This window comes from Diabrotica virgifera, chromosome 9, assembly GCF_917563875.1.
Source record: "Diabrotica virgifera virgifera chromosome 9, PGI_DIABVI_V3a".
Classification (NCBI taxonomy): domain Eukaryota; kingdom Metazoa; phylum Arthropoda; class Insecta; order Coleoptera; family Chrysomelidae; genus Diabrotica; species Diabrotica virgifera.
In genome coordinates, this window is record NC_065451.1 from 163,423,583 (window position 1) to 163,443,702 (window position 20,120).

General features: G+C 33.3%; 1 protein-coding gene across 4 annotated transcripts in view; it reads left to right on the forward strand.

Moving 5' to 3' along the window:
• The window catches only part of LOC114337594 (lachesin-like), a 204,237-nt gene that overhangs the window by 165,854 nt on the left and 18,263 nt on the right, over positions 1-20,120 (forward strand). For 2 of the 4 annotated variants that reach the window (XM_050661061.1, XM_050661063.1), the window contains exons 4-7: positions 1,743-1,956; positions 9,573-9,979; positions 16,074-16,242; positions 16,335-16,406. In XM_050661061.1, the coding sequence (XP_050517018.1) occupies positions 1,743-1,956; positions 9,573-9,979; positions 16,074-16,242; positions 16,335-16,406 (862 nt within the window). The remainder of the gene's footprint in view (positions 1-1,742; positions 1,957-9,572; positions 9,980-16,073; positions 16,243-16,334; positions 16,407-20,120) is intronic. The other 2 variants (XM_050661062.1, XM_050661064.1) reach the window with 1 other exon arrangement.

Sequence of the window (20,120 nt, forward strand, 5' to 3'; positions counted from 1 at the left end):
CCACTGTTTTTTTTTTTCAGGGTTGCTTTAAATTTTTGAAAATTTTCTATCCAATATGTAATACTTTTAACGTTTTGAAACAATGATTCAAATTCGTTTATTTAAGAGGAAACAGTAGCGATCAACAGGTAGCGAAAACGCGTTCCAAGATTGCGGCTGTAATTTTGAATATTTTTTCGAGATATTTGCCACACGTATTCGTAATATAATAAAGAATGGCGGTACAGAGCCCAATTTGAAAAATATATTAATATGTGGATTATACTCTGTAATTAAATACAATATTAAAAAAACGAGGCTGTACCGCCATTAAGAAGAACAAAAAAATACACTTTCTTCAAATAAACTTTTTTATCCGATGCCTAGATTTTGTGTCATTTTGGAACTCCTAAAATTTTTTATTTCATTAGTAGTTCCAAAACGACACAAAATCTAGGCATCGGATAAAAAAGTTTATTTAAGGAAAGTGTATTTTTTTGTTCTTCTTAATGGCGGTACAGGCTCGTTTTTTTAATATTGTATTTAATTACAGAGTAATTTCCACATATTAATATATTTTTCAAATTGGGCCATTCAAATTACCGCCATTCTTTATTATATTACGAATACGTGTGCCAAATATCTCGAAAAAATATTCAAAATTACAACCGCAATCTTGGAACTGGACCGCGTTTTGGCTACCTGTTGATCGCTACTGTATCACCTTAAAATGTACTGTCTAACAATGATAATTATTTGGAGGATTCTAATTGAGTAGTAGTTTTCTGTACAAAACTATAGTTTGATTTTATGAGTGACACCACGACACTGAACTGTTTATTTTCGGCATTTTCAAAGCACAATAATTATTCACAATTACGAAGACACGTGTTCACGGCTTATTTTACAACAAAAGCGAAATGGGCCGTCAAAATAAAAATTTTTACCTAGAGATATAAACTGGCTGATTTTGGAACCTTTGTAACCAAAACGTGACAAAACTGTATACATAATATAATAAGCCGCTCTTTTATTAGTTACTACATTCAGGTACCCAAAATTTGAATATGTACCAAGAGATTATAAAACAAAATTAAATATTGAGATTTCCAAGCTACTTGTTACATAAAAATATATGTATAGTTACAACCAAAATTTAAAATTATATGCACTTTATGCAAACTTATATAAAAATGTGCAAAATTGGAAATTTTTGCATTTTTTATGCATTATATGCAGAATGTATCGGTCATCTGTCACTTCATTGAGTTAAACAGTATATGGTGGTACCAGCTATCTAAGAGACTCATTAATATTCAGCTCTGCAGAGCGCTATTGTTTTAGGTGTGAAATTTCATAAACAAGGGATCATTTCGTAAAACAGGTAGATCCCTTGTTTGTGGAATTCCACACCTCGAACAATAGCACCCCGCTGAACTGAATATTAATGTAATGAGTCTCTGAATACTAATGTAATGAGTTAGAATTTTTTAATGTCGAAAGTTCTAAAAATTGTAGAATAGAAATCAATTCCAGTGACGCAGAGTTCCAGTTTTTTTATTTGTTCATCATAGATAAAATATTGTATGAAACTGTGCGTGAAGTACTTTTTGCGAACTTACGCGATGTATAGCACTCGCTCCGTTGTCGCTCGTGCTCTAAACATCGCGTGCGTTCGCAAAAAGCATACTTCACGAACTGTTTCATAAATAACTGTTTTTATATTTTTTATTTATTTATTGAATTATTTTTGTCCTTTTTAGTACAAGATCGGAGAAACACTTAAGCTGACATGTATAGCTACAGGAGATCCCAAACCCATCATATCATGGCACAAAGGAAACGAAAGACTGGAACTTCATGGAGAAACTATTCAAATTCCAAACGTAACTCCCGAAAATGGAGGTATATACAGATGCTTGGCCGACAATGGCTTAAAGGAACCCAGTCACAAACACATCGCCATAAACATTGAACGTAAGTAGATATTTTTATACAGGGTGTTCATTAACAATTGTCCATAACGTAACTGGAGAAACCTTAGCACAAAATACGAAGATTTAACCCAAATCATAAAATATTCTTCCTTACCGAGATACAGAGTGTTTTATTGCAAATATTCTAAAATGATGTTAGTCCACGGTTAAAGCACCTTTTAATATTTTTTGTTCAAACTTGACACAAAGTTTACACATGCTAGGGTACTTTAACTAGTCTTAAAAGCACTGGCGAAGCGTCCATGTAACCACTGTTACCATTGGTAACAGTTAAAAATCTTGCAAATAAATATTTTATGACGATGAATAATTCTATTTACCAATATTTTTACCAATAGAAATATTAGCGAGTTTATGTGACTCAGTTGCACTTTATTATACTCTGTTACCAGACTTATTTCTGGTGACAATGGTTATATACGCACGCTGGCGCTCGGGACCGGCTAGTGACTGAAAATTTTGAAGAAGCGACGGCATAAGCGCGCTGTGTATCAGTAGCGCTGTTACCAAATTTAAAATTGGTGACAGTACCTATAAAAAGTGTGCGTGCAGTTAACCATGGATGAGTGTCGCTTCTTAATCGATCAACTACTTGAAAAGTAATTCTCCTTGTATAATTTTGAAGAAAAAAATGAGATTATTAAAAATGAAAGACCTATTTTAAACAATTTAAAAAAGGAATCAACAAAAGTAGTTCGATATTTAAAATTTAGTTGTACAGTGAAAATCCTTGGTTATATTATCGTTGCAAGAAAAATATACTGTATTGTTGGCCATGTCTTCTGGTTTCTACAGAAAAATGGGTGGACCAGGTTCACGATTTAAATAGTGTTAGATTTTTAAAAAGGAGATATGAAATTTCTCCGTAACCTACATGTAAGATGTATACCCAATTTGATTCAGTTTGGCAAAACAAAAATCAAAAGTTCTCTTAACCAAGCTTTTAAAGCAAATATTGTAAACATAATGAGTTTGTTCAAAAATAGATAGGTATATCCTTAGCACACTTATAATAGATACTGTATGTTTTTGGGCCAAACAAGAACTAGCGTTTCGTGATCATTTTGAGTGCAACGACTCTGACAATTGAGGCAATAGGGCTTTTCATTCACAGTCATTTGTTTCGAGCTTCTGTCATATGTCGTATAATCCGTGTATATTAATATTATACAGAGATTATACAACATTTGACAGAAGCTCGAAACAAATGACAATCGATGAAAAGCCCTATTACGGGGAATTGTTAACATTAATTGCCAACAAAGATCAAAAATTTTGTCAACATCTAGAAACATTTGTTTTTTCGAGAGTTTCAAGTCATATACAAAATGATATTATTGAAGCTACACTCACCGGCACAAAATTCCGCCACCCAAAATTTTTGATTAAGTTTGACAATTTATAACTTTATTATTTGTGCTCCGATTTTCAAGATTCTTGCACCAGTTTGTAGGTACATGTATTCATATTGTTTGGTATTATTCCGGTAACAAAAATTTTTGCTTGCATGTGATTGTACAGGGGTGAAAGGAAGCGTTGTATTTTCTCCTAATTTTAAAAAATTCTGTGGAAAAATGGAATAGCTGATTTTGTTTCAAAGTCCTGTCATATTTTCCCGGAGACATCACCAACATTTTGTTTTTTGAATTATCCGAATATCTTTTTTCTTGTAAGTTTTTTTTGTAAATAAAAACACTGATTGACTCATACAATTGAGGTTGGATTGATAAGATTAGAATGGCCCGCATGCAGCCCAGATCTCAATCATATTGAGCATTTATGGGATGAATAAAAAAAGCTATTTGCCGTCATCCTAGGCCTCCAGAAAAGTTGGTACATTTATGGCCCTAGTAGAGGAATATCAGGCTATTCCCCAGCCAAGGAAAACACATCTTTATTAGATGCTAAACAGATTGCGAGCAGTCGTTGCTGCAAGAGGTGGACATAACCGCTATTGACTTGTTTTGTTTTGTTGTTCAATTTGTTTTGTTTTGTTAATTTTAGTGCGTTTGATATTTTTAATTAAATAAACCTTCAAAGCAGTGTTTTTAATTACAGCTCTTACAAGAAAAGAGATATTCAAATAATTCAAAAAACAAGACCTTAGTAATACCTCCAGGATAATACAAAAGGAGTATGAAACAAAATCAGCCCTCCAGTTTTTCCACAGAATTTTTTAAAGTTAGGAGAAAAAACAACGCTTACATTCACTCCCGTATAATGCCATCTAAGCAAAAAATGTTTGTTACCGGAATAATAGCAATTGACATCAATACATGTACCTACAAACTCGTGCAAGAATCTTGAAAATCGAAGTACAAATAATAAAGTTATAGATTGTCAAACTTAATCAAAAATTTTGGATGGTGGAATTTTGTGCCGGTGACTGTATATATACATTTAGCCATATCTTCATCTTTTTAAATAAGATTTTTTGTATCTGGTTTTGGTAACACTTCAGAAAAAGTCACGCGTCGCCACTGCTTAAAAGATAGTTTTCCGCTGTTACCAGAGGCGTGTTGTAGGGATATATACTTCCTTTTCGCCCCTTTCCCCCCTTACAATCTACGCCGCTGTCGTAATAATCATTTCAGCATGTTTTTTTGATTCTTCGTTACTTTTTACGTAAATATCATCCTTTGTCTCAATGCGATAGAGTAAGTAGTTTTCAAGTTATTTGCGATTTAATGTAATGGATTCAATAAGATTATGTATTTTAAATACATAATCTTATTAAATGTAGTTTATTATGGAATCCATTATCTTTAAACGCAAATAACTTGAAAGCTACTTACTTTATTGCAATGCGACAAAAGGATGATATTTATGTAAAAAGTAACAAGGAATCAAGAAACATGCTGAAATGATTATTACGACAGTGGCGTAGATTGTGAGGGGGAAAGTGGGCGAAAATGAATTATATATCCCTACAGCACGCCTCTGGTAACAGCAAGTAACTGTCTTTTAAGACTAGTTAAAGTACCCTAACACGTGTAAATTGTGTGTCAAGTTTGAACAAAAAATATTAAAAGGTGCTTGAACAATGGGCTAAAATCATTTTAGAATATTTGTAATAAAACACTCTGTATCTCGGTAAGGAGGAATATATAAGTCTTTTTGGTTAAATCTTCGTATTTTGTGCTAAGGTTTCTCCAGTTACGATGTGGACAATTGCTAATGAAACACTTGTAGATATTTATGGGTATTTTGATTAGCACGCATAAACTATGACCAGAATAGGGATAGACGTGAGCTGAGCGCAAATCGGTGGAGGGTTGCGTTGCAGAATTCATTTCGAACTTAAATTACAGAGTTGCCACGCTTCCTACAAGTCGCTCGTCCGGAATAACAGTGACACAATCGAAAAATGTATAATTCTAGTTATCTTGTTAAATTACCTCCAAAAATTCTATACTTTTACCAGCAAAAGTGTCACATATATGTTCACTTCCAACTTTGGAAGATGGTGGTAGTGCCATTATTGATTTGGCTGTAAGATGAATATTTTTATTCCGGAACAATGACATTTTTGAGTTATGATCTGTTGTCCGTCGTGAGCTTATCGTTATTTATCACGAAAACCGTTGTATTTCAAGAAGTAATCTAGGTATGTTTCGTTAATGTTAGATTAGATTATGTGAGGTCGTTAAGGCTAGGCAACCTCTCCGCACTTAGACCTATACAGATCTTTTGTGCATACCTTAATCTAGTTAAACTCTAATCAACTTCATCAAAAGTATTGGCATCCTAGGTGACCGGTTTCCTATGTCAGAGGGTGCTAGGGTGGCCTCTTCTAGGAATTTTAGTCGTTTGCAGAACAGTGCTACGCAGTTGCTTAGTATATGTTCTACCGTTTCTTTTTCGTTGTCACAGGAACGACAGTTCTCACTATCTGATTTGCCCCCTTTTTTAAAATGATATCTGAGAGAGCAGTGATCAGTGAGGTCAGTGATCATTTTTATATCTTTTTTACTCATTTCGTGAAGGCGGTTTGTTCGAGTAGGCGACAATTATATGAGCCTTTTTGCTTGCCTGTGTCCTGGTGTGTTAAATCAGTATAGCTGTAGTTAAATGAGTTCTTATGTCCGGTGTTCCTCTCTGATGTGGCTTTTTGATAGTCCACAGAAGAGTTCTGGACCTTGGAATGGGGTTCTTTTGCGAGGCTATCAGCTTCGTCATTTTCTGTAATTCCCTTGTGAACTGGCACCCACATGAAAGTTACTTTGTTGCGTTCCACCAGGTTCTTGATGTAAACTTTGACTCACAAGTAAATGACTGTAGAGCCTTAAAGGCAGCTTGACTGTGATAGAATAAAGATTTTTGTCCTGTGTCTCGGTTGAGACATTCTTGGGCACTAATGTCTATGGCATGTATTTCTGTCTGAAAGATCGTTGGGGCGTTTCCAAGAGATTTGGATAGACTGAAATTGTGCAGAGTAACACCCACTCCTGCCCTTTGATCTATCTTTGATCCATCCTTGAACCTTCTTTCAGTTTCGGTTCAACTTGTTTACCCATTTGGTGGTTTTTTATGAGCTCTTCAAAGGGTGTTTAGAAGTCGAATTTGACTGGCATGACATCTGTCTGCCTATCGTTAGAATTCAATGGAATTTCTTCCAGGATTTTTAAATGGCCACTAGATCGCCAGGTTTCATTATTTGTATTCCGGTGGAGTGTGTTGACGGAATTAATTAAAAATAAGTATAACAACGAACAGTAATATATTTATTTATTTTGGGTAAACAGGCGTGGTGTTTTGCTTATATCTCGAAAGGGTATTGTTAGCGAGAGCGAGGGTGTGTCTGAATCGTTCGCATGCTGTGTAGAGACTGACTGGCCGGACCCCCAACTATTATGTCAACTGGTTTGCGGTTTTGCGATAATGGCCAGAAGGCCATAAATTACTGCATCTGCCTTTTAAAAGATAAGAACTTTATGTTGATTTAAGTGATATGTTGTTTTCTTTATGTTGTTTCTTTATGTTGTTTTAAGAAGTTGACACGAAGAGTGTGGCAATCTGGCATCGTAATCAATTAGTGTTTCCTTGAAAAAAACATTAATTTTATACAATCTGTTTAGGGATACATTTTCGTTTCTCGAAATCAACGACCCTTGTTGGCATATGGTTTGTGTATTACATGTGAATTTGAAATGACTAATATTGTTTCGTTTTGAGAAAAGTTATTAAAAATTAAGAAAATAAAATTAGCAAAACTAGTAATTAAAGCGTATTGCTATATTTGTGTCTGTCACAGCTTTAAAGCGGTGGTTACTGCCTCCCTCCTTATGCAGAACTGCAAGAGAGGAAGGTTCAGCATCACCTCTAAAGCTGTAGTGGGGCGTGTTGACATTACCAATGTGATTCCTAGACAAGCTAGCCTAGCCGCTGCACTATTTGCAGCTTTTTTTTTGCTTTTTTCGTTTCGAAATCTGTCAATCCGTCTTTAATATTGTGATCGTAGATGACTTGTTTTTTACAGCTACAGCAAAAGTTTTTCAATAACTTTATGTTTTTTTCCAACGAAGCCAGAGATTCCTATTTTCCAAACGCATACTTTCTTTTTTTTCCTTTATAATCAAATTCTTCAACAAATCTCATGAATTTTATTTACATTGATTATTTGTTTTTCAGTTATATGAAAATTAATAATTTGCCGACTTAACAGACCATTTTTAATTGTTCTAATTTTATTTTTGAAAATGTTTTCCGCCTCTTATTAGCAACGATAAAACCGAGCAAATTTTCTGCTGCAATTTTGCTCTTATTAAAAATTGAGATTTTACACAAAACTTGTCAACGTCGCAAATCGCTTCTACAGTCAAACGTCAAACTATCCACATAAACTGTTAAGCGTTCTCCATGGGCTTTGCGCAATTTGAAACTTCTTGAATTTTATCTAACAATAAAACACTGAAAACGTTTGTTTTTTTACTTCCACAAAATTTATTATAACTACGTGACTACAGCCGTTTCGGCAGAGTGCGTTTCTCAAGTGATTTAGTTTACTATGGGTTTGCCTTTTTAAAGTCTTTAACTGAAGAGGTTGAGTATGGGGAGCTGTTTTTCTTGAGTTGGTCATTCAGAAGTATAGCTGTATTTTTTAATTTATTAATTTCCAAAGATTCTAATAAAGATAGCTTAAGGCCTTTATTTTGAATATGCAGAATTTGAAACTCTTTATTAAAAGAATTATTATGATCTACAATCTAGAAGGTCAATTGCGTATGTAGAAGTGTCTGTTTTTAAGTTGTTGTTAGTTGTAAAAGCTGGTGTTATTCCTTTCTTTTTTATGTATCTGGCTATTTTTGATGTTATCTTGCCAGCATATGTGATAGAACAGAAGGTACTGGGTTCTTTCTGTGGTGGTGGATAGACTAATTTCAGGGCTTTCTTATGGAGTTTTTGGTTTAAAATTTTATTAATTGTTTGTTCGCTATATCCATTGCTTACTGCTATTTGTTTAATGATGTTTAGTTTTATTTCGAAGTTATTTTTTGACATGGGAATTTCTGTCAGTCTATGTATCATGCTATGGTAGGCTGCTAATTTGTGTTGTGTAGGATGGGATGATGAATTGTGTATAGTTGTGTCAGTATCCCATCCTACACAACACAAATTAGCAGCCTACCATAGCATGATACATAGACTGACAGAAATTCCCATGTCAAAAAATAACTTCGAAATAGAACTGAACATCATTAAACAGATAGCAGTAAACAATGGCTATAACGAACAAACAATTAATAAAATTTTAAACCAAAAATTCCATAAGAAAGCCCTGAAATTAGTCTATCCACCACCACAGAAAGAACCCAGTACCTTCTGCCTTCTGCTCTATCAAATATACTGGCAAGATAACAACAAAAATAGCCAGATACATAAAAAAGAAAGAAATAACACCAGCTTTCAGAACTAACAACAACTTAAGCAAAAATATTAAGAACAATAAGAGCAGAAAGACAAAACAACTACAGAGTGGTGTCTACAAACTAACTTGTGGTGACTGTCCGAAAACTTACATCGGTCAAACTGGCAGAACCTTTGACAAATGGATAGCAGAACACAAAAGGGCTTTCAACAATAGAAAAACAGACACTTCTACATACTCACTTCACATTCTAGATCATAATCATTATTCTAATGAATAGTTTCAAATTCTGCATATTCAAAATAAAGGCCTTAAGCTATCTTTATAAGAATCTATGGAAATTAATAAATTAAAAAATACAGATATAATTCTGAATGACCAACTCGAGACAAACAGCTCCCCACTCCTTAACCTCTTCAGTTAAAGACTTTAAAAAGGCAAACCCATATAGTAAAGTAAATCACTTGAGAAAGGCACTTTGTCGAAACAGCTGTAGTCACATAGTTATAATAAATTTTGTGGAAGAATAGAAAACAAACGTTTTCAGTGTTTTATTGTTAGATAAAATGCACTTCCATCAAGTAACGGTCAAATCCATCAATTATTCTTGAATTTTGACGGTTTTGTGTATAATTTGAAATCTGCTAGCGTGCATAGTATGTTAAGGTCTATTAATATTCTGGTTGACCTGTACCTATAAGAATTTACTGTCAACTTATAATTTACAGATGCACCAAAGATCTCAATTTCCAAGTACCTAGTAACATCTAACAAAGAAAGAGATGCCGAATTAGTGTGTACTGTAGATGCCTACCCAGATGCAATGGTTTTTTGGAAAAAAGGTGACCAAATCATGAAAAACGACGAGACCAGGAAAGTTATGACTAAGAGAAGACAGCACACCATTGAAAGCATTTTTGTCATCACCAATCTGACTGACGATGACTTCGGTACCTATACTTGTGTGGGCAAGAATAGAAATGGTAAGAAAGAAGAGAAAGTGAGCTTAGTGAAAACTCCTGCAGTTAGGGATTTCATCAAACCTGTAAATGTCAGCAAAGACGTACTTTTGTCGTGGAAAGTTGAATCGAAATCGCCCATATCAGCACATGAAATTCAGTACAGGAAAAAGGGAGTAAGTATTTCAATTTTGATTTACCAAGCACTAATTATTATTAACTCTTAACACGTTCCGTGCGGATGGCATACATGTGAGCCACATGATGCCTTTCATCTATGCCGGACGGCGCGCATGTATGCCATTGACCAGTGACGGTTTAAGGCATCATGGGGCCCTAGGCGGCAATAAGAAGTAGGCCCCTTTATATCAACCATTTACTTAAAACAAATTTACAGATATTTATGTTGTTTTGGGAAGTAGTTACTCCAAAAATAAATTACGACAATGTAAAAAAGATCATTTTTCTTTTTTTTACATTTCGCAACAACTTCTCATTAAGAGTCCATAGCCATACCATATGCCAAAGAAAAAAAGGGATATTGTGTCGCTATGTTATTTTGCCCTGGGTATGAGTGCCACCCCTTCGGGGGTGAAAAAACATACATTCAAAATAAGTGCGGATATGGATAAACTGATTAATTTTTGATTTAAGTAACTTTTGTTCTATCGAATTTTTTCACTAAATCAATACTTTTTGAGTTATTTGCGAGTGAATATGTTCATTTTTCAACAACAAAAAACACCTTTTTAGACGGCTTTTCGCAAATAACTCCAAAATTAAGTATTTATCTAAAAAATATTCTTAGAAAAGATATAGCGTATACAAAATTTAAAAAAAATGGTGTATGTATGAAGTATGTAGACCCAGTATAAGCAGAACTGAAGCTAATGAAAAGTTGTTTCCTTTTTTTGGCACAAAAATCTTGAAAATTTATGAAAATCTTGAAAAAACTTAGTATATTATTTATATGATCTGTAAGTTTCACCGGTTCACAGTGCTTATATTTCAAAACATTGGGATTTAAATTAAAACAAATTTTTTGAAATTTTGAAAAAAAATGTCTTTTTTTCAAAATAACTAAAATATTATTAGTGGTACCAAAAATCTTAAAGAGTAAACAATAGAGGTTTTGATTTTCTGAATATTTCAGATTTTTGCTTTTTTGGAAGATAAAAATTATTGGTTAAGATATGACTGTTCAAAATTTGCATACCCTGGGTAGAGAATTTTTCATTTATTAAAAATTAATAAATGAAAATAGTTTCTACCCTTGTGGGATCGGTACTCACCGGAGGGACAGCAGACGTTCGGATACAATTAGCGTCTCTTTGCAAAAACAATGACGACTTTGCTAAGTAACAAGACATTTACTTAACACACACACACACTACAACACTAGGTACCTGATTGGAAAAATCCACTGTAACATGCCAACGGCCATTAGTTGTCGAGGCATTAAGCTGAATAAAAAAAATTTGCTGAATAAAACACACATTACACAATATCACTTTTTTATTTGACATGTTAGTTATGCTTATACCAAATTTCATGTCAATCCAAGCTTTTGTTTCAAATCCAAAGGTTCTTTAAAATCCGGAGGTTTTGCAATATTTTACCGTGAGTGAATGGACTATAAGGCCCATCGGTGGGTAGAAATTGAAAAAAAAACGTACCATACCAAAACAATTACCAGCTTTTATCAAAATTTGCTTGCAACATTGATTACCAAATTGAGGGAATGATTAGAACATGGAATATAAAAATGCCTTTGAAGATAACTGCTTAATTTGTCTTGAAGTCGGTTGTATTTTTCTGATATTTGACAAAAGACAATGCAAAAAACTGAGTTTGATTGGAAATCATAAATTAACCATTTTCTTTTTTTTTTTTTGTCTCAGTTAGCCCTATTTGATTTTTTTAACATTTTAAATTTTTTTTAAATAACTGTTAAATAATTAAATATTAATTAATGCATTTGTGTGGGATGCGGGCCCTAGGCGGCCGCCTAGTCTGCCTAATGGTTAATCCGGCACTGCCATTGACTATCTTCTTCACGTGCCATATCAGAATTATCCACGTTGGCGATCACCAATGCGAAGGCTTCTCGATCTTCTGCAATATGGGATAATTGTCCAGCATTTGGTCCAACCATTGACTATACCCATTTTAAATATGTATTTTTTTGTCAGTCATGAGTATAGGATAAGTCTTAGGATCAGACACCCGCATGCAATGTGTTAAAAAGCGAAGTTTTTTTACAAAATTTTCTACTTTCTTTCTTTCAAGCCCACTTTAAATAAATAAAAACTGTTTTATTGCTATGGTAACTTTTGTAATTATATTTTCACGTCTGACAACAATCTGAGAATGTTGGAAAAATAATAGCCTTCTCCAGCATATCTTTTTCCACCTTAATCAACAACGAGATGATTTGTTCCATCATACCTTGTATTCTCCGATATTATATTGTAATATCCGAATGAGAAATAAGATGATGTTTGATATACATACATAGTACAGGATTTCCTCAGGACACTCAAAGATCCAGACGAGTCTTTTTTAGTAGATATAGCTGTCTTTTAATTCTTTACTAAATCATTAAAATATCCCGTTCTAATTTTTAATGATGTGCATACAGCTACAAATCCAGAGAATCCATGAAGCCAGCGTAGTAAATAAGTATTAAGTATTTTTAAAATAAGTATTGATTCATTAACATTAAATTATTAAAAGTTGATAATAAATACCTGGTTTTTAATCTCGGAGTTCTTTAAAATTTCAATATAATTTCAAAATTGATGTAATTAAATCAACGGCGTAAAAATTAAAATGAACCTTTAATCACAGTTTTTTATGATCTTTTAAAATGCGCAGACAAATTTTCAAAATTTCAATATACAGGGTGTTGGTTCAAGGTCACAATTACTTTATATTTTTTTTGTTAATCCGGACCGGGATCTTTCTTGTCATTAGTAATTGGGTCGTTCCAATGTGGTAAATAAGTATTGATTATTTTTAAAATGAGTATTTATTCAATTACTTTGATAATTTATAATTAAAAGTTAATAATAGCTGCTTTTTAATGTTGTTGAGTTCTTAAAAAATTCAATATAATTTCAAAATTAAAGTCATAAAATTGACTAGCTGAAAAATTGAAGCGAACCTTCAAACTTACTTTTTTGTGCTCTTTTCAAATATGCAAACAGATTTTCAAAATTTGAATATACAGGGTGTTGTTTTAAGGTCAAAATTACTTTATAATTTTTTGTTAATCTGGACCTGGATTTTTCTTAAGGTTAATATGTCAGTAGTTAGAGTATTGAATGAGACATATGTGTAACAAATATCAAAAAAATATACAGGGTGGTTCTAAAGTTTTGGCTTAGGAAAGAAATGGACGAAGTCGATAAAACACTCTGTAACTCGGTTATAAAAGTCGGCAGGGCAAAAAATGTTGTATATCTAAAACCGGCTTGGTGACCTCTATTCACCGTTAAAGTATTTCCGTTTCCCAATGAAACACCCGGTATATGCCAAAAAATTTAAAAATAAAAATCGACCTGTTTCGGGATTTTTTCCTTAACGTCGCCAGCTTGCGAAATTACGAATTTATTGCTTTTATTTCGACCATACTGTAATGTTTGAAATTAATTTTTTTTATGTAGAACCCATCACCATCCCATGATATTTTTATATGTTATTAAAAACAGTACTAGGTATTTGTAGGAATATTATGAAAATTTTAAACTTTTTGAAAAAAAACTTAATCAAAATTATCAAACTTATTTTTTTTTGTTTGAGAAAAACTTGTTTATCGTAACATCATGTTGCATATACTCGTATCACTGTAAAGAGCTTTAAAAATTCTGCAAAATGACACCTCTCACAGCATTCTAGCTCAATTAGGACAGCTTCTACAACCATTCCAAAAAAGTATGGTCGCGGTGTTTTGGATTTTTTTTGAAAAACTTTACACAGCCATATTTCGGAAACGGCTTAAGATAAAAATTTAGAATTTTGTATTTTTCTTCACCTAATCGTCCACTATGAGTACCTACTCTAAATTTTAACAAAATCTAAATAGGTCAGGAAAAAAATTAATTCAAAGTGTGTTGATTTGACCTGGAATATAGGCCAGGTTAAAGTCAAGCGTCCACAGACCCGCATCGTACGCATCGTACGCAACGGATTTTAGTTTGACAATCGATAATGCGATCCGTACGATGCGGATCAGTGGACGCGGTTACATAAGTTTCTGTACAAGGCAAACTAAAATCCGTTGCGTACGATGCGTCCGATGCGTACGATGCGGGTCTGTGGACGCTTGCCTTAATAAGACAAAAATATACCCTGTTCGTGACACTTCAGCAGCCAGGATACTGAAGCGGTTTTTCGACAGGTAATACCTATAGGAGCAAGTTATAACTATTTCCTACGTAGGATCTGGCGGCCATTTTTATTTATAAACAATTAACTGTCAAAAAATGGCATGGAGACTATGGAAAAAGCTTTAAAATGACGTATTACAAAGTTTGATATACTCATTTATTGTTAATATAATTGCGAACAAAGGTCGGAATTGCAAAAAAATATTTTCTCAAAGAGCATTTTTTTGCAATAACATAAGTCAGAAAAAAATGACCTTAGAACCATTCCACAAGTGTCAAATGAAAGAGCATGAGCTACATTTTCAACATGGTTTAAAAAAGTGAATAAAAAATGAATTTATTAGTAATAAATAATTATGCAAAAGTATCGTCAATTTTTCTTTATAAACTTTTTGAATAACTTTTTCCAAAAAAATTAACTTTTTTACCCTGTTTTAAGTGCACAACTACCAAATAATGTTATCTATATCATAATTGATAAAAAATTGTAATAAATATGTATAATTTCTTATATAACAAAATAAAAAGTTTATAAGGAAAGATTTACGATACTTTTGCATAATTATTTATTACTAATAAATGCATTTTTTATTCACTTTTTTTAAACCAAGTTGAAAATATTGCTCATGCTTCTGACTTATGCTATTGCAAAAAAATGCTCTCTGGGATAAACAATTTGAATCAAATTTAAACAATTGAATGAAACGCTTTGAAATTTTTATGACATAATAAGCACCAAAGAACCCTTATTTGACAAAAATTTCAAAGCTGTACACTAATTTTTACAACAGTTATTGCGAAAATATTTTTTTTGCAATTCCGACCTTTTTTCGCAATTATATTAACAATAAATGAGTAAGGTAAGGTCGCCAATTAACGCCACCTTAAGGTTTAAATATCTGTAATATTTTAATCAGGAACAATATGGGGGAAAACTCTTGTATACGTATTGCCTAGAATTTTAACATTGAGTAAATCTGGAATATTTCGCCTTATTAGGAACTGGTAGCTTAATAAGGCCAGTTTCATTTTTTACACAAATTGAGGTGGATAATAAATTTTAAACCTAAGAATTAAAGAACAAATACAAAATTTAGTGAAAGAAACTTTTATTCATATTAAAAACAAAAATTTGTCAATACATTAAGCACACACATCGCACATTTACACACATCTAGGACAATTGGCTTTATTAGGACACTGTCTACTTTTTTTATTTAACATAAAAAAAATAATAAAAAGCAATATAGAGAAAAAACAGTTCCAGTTCCTTAAAAAGTATTACTATCGCTTTACAAAAAAAAATAATTGGCTTATATTCATTAAGTACCATTTTAGTAATTTTATAACTTACCTAAAATTTATAAACGAACTTCCGCACCATAACAAACACGTGTCTAGTTTACTTGGAGCTGCTATGTGATACTACCGACTGAATGGCGTAGACAATTTTGACTGATAAAGACATTTACGGTGACCTCTAATATATAATATCTATATTTAAGAATATATTTGCAATTGGCCTAATTAAGACACTGGCCTTATTTGGCGACACTACCTTATATCAAACTTTGTAATTCGTCATTTTAAAGATTTTTCCATAATCTCGAAGATATTTGTACTAAAAAAATCATAAGTTTCACTGTTTTCCGTTGATTTGAAAAAAAAGGGGGAAATGCCATTTTTTGACAGTTAATTGTTTATAAATAAAAATGGCCGCCAGATCCTACGCAGGAAATAGTTACAATTTGCTCTTATAGGTATTACCTGTCAAAAAAAGCTTCAGCACCCTGGCTGTTCAAGTGTCATGGAAAAAACGTTATTACCCTGGACTAGTAGCTCTATGATAAATAATTACTAAAATAGTACCCACTCGTAGGAAAACGACTGGAAAATCGCCGTTCCTGAAGTAACCAACGGCGAAAATGACATGTACATCATCAAGTACACATTACGAGACCTTGAAGCGGGCGCATACGAAACGAGGGCGCGCTCACAGAACGAGCACGGTTGGTCGGAGTACTCTGACATAATGCCTTTCGAAGGTGGTAAGTTCTGATTTATTTTCGTTGACAGTTTTTATGCTTTTGGCTTTTGAATGAAATGGCGCTCTAATGTTTTATTTTTTGCTTTTGAACAGTTTTAGCTAAACATGGCTCTTCAGCTCACAAAAATCACCACAAAAAACACCACAAAGAGAAAGAATTGAAAGGTATATTCTAAGTTTACACTATTCTTATTTATTTTATTTATAAGAAATACGAATGGAAAGTTTGCTCGGCATTTGATACTTTAATATTTTTTGATGTTCTATAAAAATCAAATAATCACAAAAAATGTGTAAGTTTTTTTTTAAATCAATTGAAATTGCATATATAGTAGGTATACACTTTATTCGTATTTTTTTATTTTATTTTCATTTTTATTTGTTCTTTATTTTTGCACTATAAATGGTTGACGTAGATGGTTTTTCGTACCAAGTTTTGTATATTATTGTTACAAGATTTATATTTGGTTTAGAAGAATATATATTTCTTATAAAAACCTATTAGACGAAGAAAAAAATAAAAAAAACCTTTTTTGCATACTGATTTTCATGTTTTTATTATACTTATAGCTCTTAGATATATTTTTTCAACAATTAGAAAAATTCAAAGCTAAATTTCAGTTAAATCATGACTGTTTCATACCAACAAAAATAAAAATTTTACCCAGGTATGTTTGCATATAGGGCCCTGATAGCTCAGGCGGTAGGATGTCTGACTTCCACGCAGGTAGGCCGGGGTTCGAAACTCAGCGCCGCGCCGGCGAGAACATCTAGACATTTTTAAAATATCTATGGGTAATATTTTACCTTCTTCTTCTTCTTCTTCTTCTTCTTCTTCTTCTTCTTCTTCTTCTTCTTATAATAGGCCTCTTGGCCTGTTCCTTACCGATTTTGAGCTTGTATTCGTAGCTGTGATGTTGACTGCCAGCTATCTCGCCACCTTTTAAAGGGCTTTCCTATTGATCTCTTGCCTGTTGCCTTCGAATCCCTGGCTATACGGGCTATTCTCTCGCTGTCCATTCTCGTCACATGCTGATTCCACTCTCGTCGTCTCTGTCTTCCCCACCGTACTATATCTTGTATGTTACAGAGATCTCTTATTCCGTCGTTCGGTATTCTGTCTCTCAGTGTTTTCCCAGTTATTGACCTCAGCGTTCTCATTTCTGATGTTCTCAGTATCCTCTTGGTTTCTGCTGTGTCACATCTTGTTTCTATCGCGTACGTCATGATCGGTCTTACACATGATTTGTATATGCGTACTTTCCCTTCCAGCCTCATATCTTTGTTTCTCCAGATGACATCCCTCAGACATCCTGACACGTAATTGGCTTTATTTGCTTGCTTTCGGACGCTCTCTTTAACATCTCCATAACTACATATTTCGATTCCCAAATATTGGAATCTCGAGACTTGTTCAATTAGTTCGTTGTTAATTACTAATTTGCATCTTATGAGTTCCCTTGACACTACCAGGGATTTTGTCTTGGCTGTTGATATTTTCATGTTGTAGTTCTTCGCCACTGTATAGAAAGTTTCAAGTTTGTGCCATTCGCTGTAGGTTATCCTCGTTATCGGAGATTAAGATTGCGTCGTCAGCATAACAGAGGATTTTTATTTGTTTTTTCACCATCTTATATCCCTTTACAGTACCTTTAATGTTTTCTATGATATTGTCCATGACTAAATTAAAAAGCAATGGGCTCAAGCTATCCCTTTGTCTGATTCCCGAGTTGATTTCTACTTCCGATGTTAGTTCATTCTCGACTTTTATTCTGGTTTTGTTCTTCGTATTAATGTCTTTAATTATCCTTATCATCTTGTTGGGCTGAAGTTTCTCCTTTAGCAATCTTAGCACATCTTTCAATCTTACACAATTGAAGGCCTTAGTCAGACCTATAAAGCACATAAATGCTGGTTTATTATATTCCAGTGCTTTCTCAGCAATTTGTCTGGCTATGAATATGGCGTCTATTGTGGACCTATTTTTTCGAAAACCTTGTTGTTCCTCACTAATTGTGTATTCTTCATTTATTTTATTGGCAAGTATTTTTGTGAAGAGTTTAAGAGTTGTGATCAGCAAGGTGATGGTAAGGTAGTTGCTAGGGTCTTTGCTGTTTCCTCTCTTGTGTATAGGTATTGTTACACTCGTCCTCCACTGGTCTGGTACACGCTGGCTACATATTATTTCTTGAAAGAGGATCTCTATGTTTTCGATTAAGGTTTATCCTCCGTATTTCAGGAGTTCATTTGGTATCCCGTCGGGTCCTGGTGCTTTTCTGTTTTTTAATTTACGTATGTTATTCCTTATTTCTTCTTTTGTGATTTCTAGTTCTGTGTTTATGTTGGATTCGTCTTCATTTCCTGTTTCTTCCTCTTCTTCTGGTACAATAGTATCTTCCTTATATAGTTCTTCTATATAGGCGGTCCATTGTTCTACTTCTATTTTATTTAAACTTCTATATTCGTTAATGGGTTTTTTCCTATTTTTTAGTATTTTCCAAACTTTTCTTTGCGCCCCATACAAATCGTGTTCCATTTCTTTGGTAAAGCCTGTCCAATATTCCCTTTTTATATTTCTTATCTTAGAATTGGTGTAATTTCTTGTGTCTCTGTATTGTTGGTAATTGTTTGGTGTTTTGTTAGTGCAGTATTGTAGGTATGCTTTCCTCTTCTCATACGCTAGATCTGTTATTTCAGTATTGAACCAGGGCTTTGATATTTTTGTTGCATTCAGGTTAATTTTTCTGACCCCTATGCTTTCCTTTGCGGCTTGTAATATATTATATTCTATCTTTGCCCATGTCTCATTTACTCCTTCACCTGTTGTTACTGGGTTAATCTCAAATCTTTGTTCTAAACGTCTTTTATACAGCCATTTTGTGTTTTGGTTCTCTAGAGACTCAATGTTTAGTTTTTCGAAGTATTTGGATGGTTTTTTTCGTGTTTTTTGGTATTTTGAGCAAAAATTTTCCAAGCACCATTTTATGGTCTGATCCGATATTGGGCGATGTTAATGCTCTTACTTCTAGTATTTGTTTAGGTATGATTTCTCTATTTGTAATTATATAGTCTATTGTTGATTGTTGGCCTTGCGTGTTTGGCCACGTGTATTTGTGTTGGGGTTTGTGTGGAAAAAACGTGTTGTTTAGTCTCAACAAATTTTGGGTACATAATTCAACAAGGTATTCTCCATTTCGGTTCAATGTATCTTCGTTAAATCGTTGTTTGATATTATCTATGCTGTCGTTTCCTATTCTTGCATTGAGATCTCCAAGAATAATTATTTTTTCGTTCTTCTGTATCTTATCGATTACATCCTGTAGTTTATTATAGAAGTCTTCGGTCTCCCCCTCGGGTTTACTTATATCTGGTGCGTAGACTGATATGATGTGAAGTTTATGGCCGGTTGTTCAAACGCTAATCGACAATGATCACTATCAAATATTTAATTACTGTCACCAAAACTGTCAATGTCAACTTTTATTGGGTTGCTAAAAACAATTGATTATAATTATGATATTAGTTAATCAATTAACATAACAATTATTAACATAATTGATTAAGTAATTTCATAATTGTAATCAATTATGTTTTCAGCAACCCAAACAAAGTTGACATTGACAGTTGGTGACAGTAATTAAATATTTGATAATGATCATTGTTGATTAGCGTTCGAACAACCGGCCCTGTAATGTTTTCCATATTCAAAGTCGTCATCAGGATTCTATGGTTGATATATGTTTTCTATGCTCTTTTCAAATTTCGTGTGGATTGTAAGGCCCACTCCTGAGCTAGCATAGTCCCCCTTGTCTTTTCCGCTGTATATGAGTAGGAAATCTTGGTATTTTGAAGTTCCCTTTCCTTTCTTTCTGGTTTCGG